At 38.4% G+C, this 6,893-nt stretch overlaps 1 protein-coding gene across 3 annotated transcripts; it reads left to right on the top strand.

The window, feature by feature from the left end:
* Nucleotides 1-1,289: 1,289 nt before the first annotated feature.
* LOC105138298 (coatomer subunit alpha-1-like) lies at nt 1,290-6,640 on the top strand. Of its 3 annotated transcripts, none has more exons than XM_011044346.1 (5): nt 1,290-1,498; nt 1,778-2,013; nt 2,534-3,028; nt 3,262-6,111; nt 6,144-6,640. In XM_011044346.1, exons 2-5 carry the CDS (start codon nt 1,806-1,808, stop codon nt 6,260-6,262), a joined length of 3,672 nt encoding a protein of 1,223 aa, XP_011042648.1. In that variant the 5' UTR covers nt 1,290-1,498; nt 1,778-1,805; the 3' UTR covers nt 6,263-6,640. The 3 variants fall into 3 exon arrangements, with proteins under 3 accessions (XP_011042648.1, XP_011042647.1, XP_011042646.1); XM_011044345.1 differs by having other exon boundaries at nt 1,781-2,013; nt 3,262-6,138; nt 6,180-6,637; XM_011044344.1 differs by having other exon boundaries at nt 1,291-1,498; nt 3,262-6,138; nt 6,180-6,637.
* Nucleotides 6,641-6,893: the final 253 nt, after the last annotated feature.

Here is a 6,893-nt window from a genome sequence, read left to right on the forward strand (position 1 = left end):
TGAAGCTTCATTTAGTCTAGAACCTAAGTTAATATAATTTTTTTATTTTTTTTTATTTATAAAATTATGTTATTTTAATTAAAAATAATTGAATTTTTCACTAACCCAGATTTAGGGTTGATAAATCATGAAATTTACCCGATAAATCAAGCTGAAAATTATATTACTACACTTAGCCCTAGGCATGCTAACAAGGTTTCAATTTTATTTTTGATCGATACATTAAAAATATATAAAAATATTATTTTAATATATTTTTATATAAAAATAATTTAAAAAAATATATTTTTTGAAATTACTACGTTGCCAAATAAACACTTTTTCGGTAATCACGAAAAAGGGAGGAAAGGCTGAGTTTAGTTGGGACTAGACTGCCGTATTGGGTTGAATTTCGTTGCGAAAAATTTAACCCCGTGACAGCCTCCATCGACCGAACTACGATGTGGAACTGTCACTAGGAATTTTTTAATAATAATAATAATGATAATAATAATAATAATAAAAATAAAAATAAAAATAAAAATAAAATATTAGAGGAAACCAGTACTTTTAGATTGTTTAGGTAATTAACGTCAAATTCCAACAAAATAAAATTTAGTTTCTCTCACTTTGATATGAGATTAACATGAAGTTTCATTTAATCTAAAACCTAAGTTAATATAATTTTTTATTTTTTTAATTTATAAAATTATGTTATTTTGATTAAAAATAATTGAATTTTTCACTGACCCAGATTTAGGGTTGATAAATCATAAAATTTACCTGAAAAACCAAGCTGAAAATTATAATATTACTAAAAATATTATTTTTTTAAAAATAAAATTACTACGTTGCCAAATAAACACTTTTTCGCTAATCACTAGTTAAATGCATTTTGCATGGGATTTTAGTATGCTTTATTGATTACTATTACTTATATGCATAACATTTACTAATATTAATATTAATAATAATATTTGAAACCAAAAATAATTATTATGTACAATTTTTATTAAAAAAAGTCAAAGTGTGTCGAGTATTATAACACATTAGAATAACAGAACCAGACCACCAATTGACGTTGTCTTAATCTTTCTTAATATACAGGTCTATATTTATTAAAAAACAGAAGTAAAAGAGAACCCACAAAATTTCTAATCAAACGGCTATCATTTCCTTGTCTCAAAAATCACAGCAAACAGAGTATAATCGGACGGTGAACAGTCCCTTGAACAACATCATCATGATTTTGCAACAAATTTCCACCATTCAAAATTACGGAAATCCCCTCCATATCTTCTTCTCTAACTCACTCACTATTCGACGAGACTCATCAGATCTAAAATTCCCTTCTAATAAAGAGAGAGCTCCAAAACAAGGCAAGACAAAACAGAAACCCTCTCTCACGATCTACATCCCTCCCCCCCTCCCTCTTCCTGTGAAACAAAAGAAATCTACACTCTCACTTAAATTTTGCAAATTGTAGATGCGATTCCGTTTCTCTTGATCAGATCTAAAGGTAAATATACCTTCAATCTCATTTACTAATCCGATTCATTCAGGTCTCTATTTTATCCGATTCGAATTCGATTTCTTAATGTGATCTCTCACTTCACAATCAGATCTAACTCAATTTCTCTATCGTACCATTGGAAACTCATTTCTTCTTTAGATCTGTTTTGATTTGGTTTGATGAAATATACTTTGGAATTAGGTTTTTCCTTTTTGTTGTTTTAGTGAGTATGGTGGTGATGACATTGGCTTGTAACTTATTTGATTGATTTGATGATGTGTGTAGTAGTAGTTTTTTCGGTGGTTTGAAGAAGATGTTGACCAAGTTTGAGACCAAGAGTAATAGAGTGAAGGGGCTGAGTTTCCACAGTAAGAGACCATGGATCCTTGCTAGTCTCCACAGTGGTGTGATCCAGCTATGGGACTATCGTATGGGCACTCTCATCGATCGCTTTGATGAGCATGATGGCCCTGTTCGTGGTGTTCATTTCCATAAATCTCAACCTCTTTTTGTCTCTGGAGGTAACGAACTCGTTTTCTCTCATTTTATGCAATGTCATGGTGTTTTTTGATTGATTATCATAATGATTGGTTCAATTATGTTTGCTTTGTTTCGTTTTTTTTTTTTAATTTAATTTAGATTACAATAGATCTGCTTGTGATTTTATGGAATCATTATACTCCCCCTATATGGTGGAAGTAAGATCCAGGTACTGGATTTAGGATTGTGATTGGATGAAAGATGTAATTTTTCTGTACTGATAGAGTATAATGCTGTATCTTAGATTAAAACAGTTGTGATTTTCCATCTGTCTGAAATGGGCATTGGTATTTATATCCAGGTTTCCTTTCCTTCCCCCCACCTCACAATGATATATGCTTATTGTATTTGAAAGTGGGTGGATATAACATTCTTAAAACCTATCATCAGAGATTCAAGTAGTATTAACGCCTAGTCCTGTGTTAGAACGACTGAGAGACATTGCTGTTCTTCCCTTTGCTTCTGTGAAGAGGATGCTTATGTCTATAAATTGATGACCAGGTGATGATTACAAGATTAAAGTCTGGAACTACAAATTGCATAGGTGTCTGTTTACGCTTCTTGGACATCTTGATTACATTCGTACCGTGCAGTTTCATCATGAATACCCATGGATCGTGAGTGCCAGTGATGATCAGACCATCCGCATTTGGAACTGGCAGTCTCGTACTTGCATTTCTGTGTTGACAGGACACAATCATTATGTGATGTGTGCCTCATTCCACCCTAAAGAAGACCTTGTTGTTTCTGCATCTCTGGATCAGACTGTTCGTGTTTGGGATATTGGTGCTTTGAGAAAAAAGACAGTGTCCCCTGCTGATGACATAATGAGGCTTACACAGATGAACACTGATCTTTTTGGTGGTGTTGATGCTGTTGTTAAGTATGTTTTGGAGGGCCATGACAGAGGAGTCAACTGGGCTGCATTCCACCCAACACTACCTTTGATTGTCTCAGGAGCAGATGATCGCCAAGTAAAGTTGTGGCGCATGAATGGTAAGTTATCAACTATCAATTACTGCTTTTTTACTCACATCAGGATTTATATCTCTTCCATTCTTATTAGGCATCCATATCAATCTACTAAGCAGTTTGCTGTGGTTAGAGGTTTTGTAGTTAAATTCTATTTTGATAGCTGAAATTGTGACCACCTAGCACCTTCTATTTCTTTCTGTGCATCGCCTGGGATAAACTCATGCAATGAGATGTTTTGCTTGTCTTGTTTTCAGACACAAAGGCCTGGGAAGTGGACACATTAAGAGGACACATGAACAATGTGTCATGTGTTATGTTCCATGCCAAGCAGGATATAATTGTATCAAATTCAGAGGATAAAAGCATTCGTGTCTGGGATGTAACTAAAAGAACTGGTGTTCAAACTTTCCGTCGAGAACACGACCGATTCTGGATCCTTGCATCTCATCCTGAGATGAATCTTCTGGCTGCAGGTCATGACAGTGGCATGATTGTCTTTAAGTTAGAGAGAGAAAGGCCTGCTTTTGCTTTAAGTGGTGATTCTTTGTTCTATACTAAAGATCGCTTTTTACGGTTTTTTGAGTTTTCAACTCAAAGAGATACACAAGTAATTCCCATCCGACGACCTGGCACCACAACCCTGAATCAAAGTCCAAGAACTCTTTCATACAGTCCTACAGAAAATGCTGTTCTTATCTGTTCGGATGTGGATGGAGGATCTTATGAGTTATATGTCATTCCTAAAGACAGCATTGCTAGGGGTGATGCTGTGCCAGAGGCAAAGAGAGGTGCTGGTGGATCTGCTGTCTTTGTGGCTCGGAATAGGTTTGCTGTGCTTGATAAGAGCAGCAATCAAGTCCTAGTTAAGAACCTCAAGAATGAAGTTGTAAAAAAGAGTGGTCTTCCTATCAGTAGTGATGCTATATTCTATGCTGGGACAGGTAACTTGCTTTGCAGGGCGGAGGATAGGGTGGTCATATTTGATCTCCAGCAGAGGCTTGTTCTCGGGGAGCTGCAGACACCTTTTGTGAAGTATGTTGTTTGGTCCAATGACATGGAAAGTGTTGCCTTGCTAAGCAAACATGCCATCATCATTGCTAGTAAGAAGCTTGTCCACCAATGCACTCTCCATGAAACAATCCGTGTAAAGAGTGGAGCTTGGGATGATAATGGTGTTTTCATTTACACAACTTTAAATCATATCAAATACTGCCTGCCTAATGGAGATAGTGGTATAATTAGAACCCTTGATGTCCCAATATATATCACTAAGATTTCTGGAAATACTATCTTTTGCTTGGACCGGGATGGGAAGAATAGGGCTATTGTTATTGATGCTACAGAATACATCTTTAAACTGTCTCTGCTGAAGAAGAGATATGATCATGTTATGAGCATGATAAGGAACTCACAGCTTTGTGGTCAGGCAATGATTGCTTATTTGCAACAGAAGGGGTTCCCAGAAGTTGCTCTGCATTTTGTGAAAGATGAGAGAACTAGGTTTAATCTGGCTTTAGAGAGTGGAAATATTCAGATTGCTGTTGCTTCAGCAAAGGAAATTGATGAGAAAGATCACTGGTATAGGTTGGGGGTTGAAGCTCTTCGCCAAGGGAATGCAGGTATAGTTGAATATGCCTACCAGAGGACAAAAAATTTTGAGAGGTTATCTTTCCTTTATCTCATAACTGGTAATTTGGAGAAGCTGTCCAAGATGCTTAGAATTGCTGAAGTTAAGAATGATGTCATGGGCCAGTTTCACAATGCCTTGTACTTGGGTGATGTCAGAGAACGTGTTAAGATCTTGGAGAATGCTGGCCATCTGCCACTTGCTTATGCCGCAGCTAAGGTCCATGGGCTGGAGGATGTTGTGGAACGTCTAGCAGCTGGGTTGGGAGATGATATTCCATCTTTTCCCAAGGGTAAAGAACCATCCCTTCTGATGCCCCCAGCCCCTATCATGTGTGGTGGTGATTGGCCTCTTCTGAGAGTCATGAAAGGTATATTTGAAGGTGGGCTGGATAATATGGTCAGAGGTGGTGCTGATGGGGATGAAGAAGAAGCTGCTGATGGTGATTGGGGCGAGGAACTGGACATTGTCGACGCGGTTGGTTTGCAAAATGGGGATGTCACTGCAATTTTGGAGGATGGGGAAGCAGCTGAAGAAAATGAAGAGGAGGAGGGAGGATGGGACCTTGAAGATCTGGAGCTACCTCCCGAGGCAGACACACCAAGGGCTTCTGTGAGTGCTCGCTCATCAGTTTTTGTTGCTCCAACTCCTGGTATGCCTGTAAGCCAGATTTGGATTCAGAGATCTTCACTTGCTGCTGAACACGCTGCGGCTGGCAATTTCGACACTGCCATGCGACTACTCAACAGGCAACTTGGAATTAAAAACTTTGTGCCTTTAAAACCCATGTTTCTTGATCTTCACTCAGGCAGCCATACCTATTTACGTGCATTTTCATCTACCCCGGTGATTTCACTGGCTGTTGAACGGGGATGGAACAAGTCTGCTAGCCCCAATGTTAGGGGCCCTCCAGCTCTGGTTTTCAACTTCTCTCAATTGGAAGAGAAGCTTAAGGCTGGTTACAAAGCCACAACAGCTGGGAAATTTACCGAGGCACTTAAACTCTTTCTTAGCATTCTTCACACAATTCCTCTTATAGTTGTTGACTCGAGGAGGGAAGTTGATGAAGTCAAGGAATTGATTATTATAGTCAAAGAGTATGTTTTGGGTCTGCAAATGGAGCTCAAGAGGAGGGAGATGAAAGACAACCCAGTACGCCAACAAGAGCTTGCTGCCTACTTCACACACTGCAACCTGCAAGCTCCTCACTTGAGGCTCGCGCTTCAAAATGCAATGACTGTCTGCTTCAAGAATAAGAACCTTGCTACTGCAGCTAACTTTGCCAGACGGCTATTGGAGACAAACCCCCCAAACGAGAACCAGGCAAAGTCTGCCAGGCAAGTATTGGCAGCTTCAGAGAGGAATATGACAGATGCTGCTGAGCTGAACTATGATTTTAGAAATCCTTTTGTGGTATGTGGCTCAACATATGTTCCAATTTATCGAGGACAAAAGGATGTCTCTTGCCCATATTGTGGTTCCCGATTCGTACCAAGCCATGAAGGGCAGCCGTGTACTGTTTCCGATTCGTACCAAGCCATGAAGGGCAGCTGTGTACTGTTTGTGATCTTGCGGTAGTTGGGGCAGATGCTTCAGGGTTGCTTTGTTCTCCTTCCCAGATACGATGATCAAGAAGCTGAAAATGGAGCATTTTTTCAATCATTTTTCACCTCATCCTACTGGCAGCAGGAAACATACTGTCCCTTTGTTTCATGTTGCAGGTAAAAAGGTAAGAGATACTGTAGAAGAGTTTAAGCTTCGAATGATTTGCTTGTGCTGTCTACTTTTTTCTGCCTATCTCTTTGTTTTCTTTGTTTAGTTGATTATGCTTTTAAATGTAATAAACAACTTGAAAATTTTGACTTGGGCGATTCTTGTTAGTTGTTCATAGACAAGAATAGTCGAGGGCCCTTTGTTAAATTAGTATAGGCAGGACAAATTACATGTCAGATGCCATTTGGCAAATTTGCTTATTTCGATTGTTGAATTTGGTTTTGGCAGTACCATATGGTGGTCTAAAATTATTCCTTGCGAAATCTCTGCTTCATTCTGTAGTTGCTGCAGAAATTTTGCCCAAACTTTACATGGTGGCTGAGTTGTTTGTAGAAATGAATTTCTTTCTTGGATTGGAAGGTAAAGAGGTAACGATGACCAGTCACCACGCTAGCTTTGTTGGAATCTTGGTTTTGAACAAACGATCTTTGACACATGGTAAATGTAGTCCAACGTATTTGTGCTGGCTACGGAATTAATTCTTTC

This window comes from Populus euphratica, unplaced genomic scaffold, assembly GCF_000495115.2.
Source record: "Populus euphratica unplaced genomic scaffold, PopEup_1.0 scaffold77.1, whole genome shotgun sequence".
Classification (NCBI taxonomy): Eukaryota; Viridiplantae; Streptophyta; class Magnoliopsida; order Malpighiales; family Salicaceae; genus Populus; species Populus euphratica.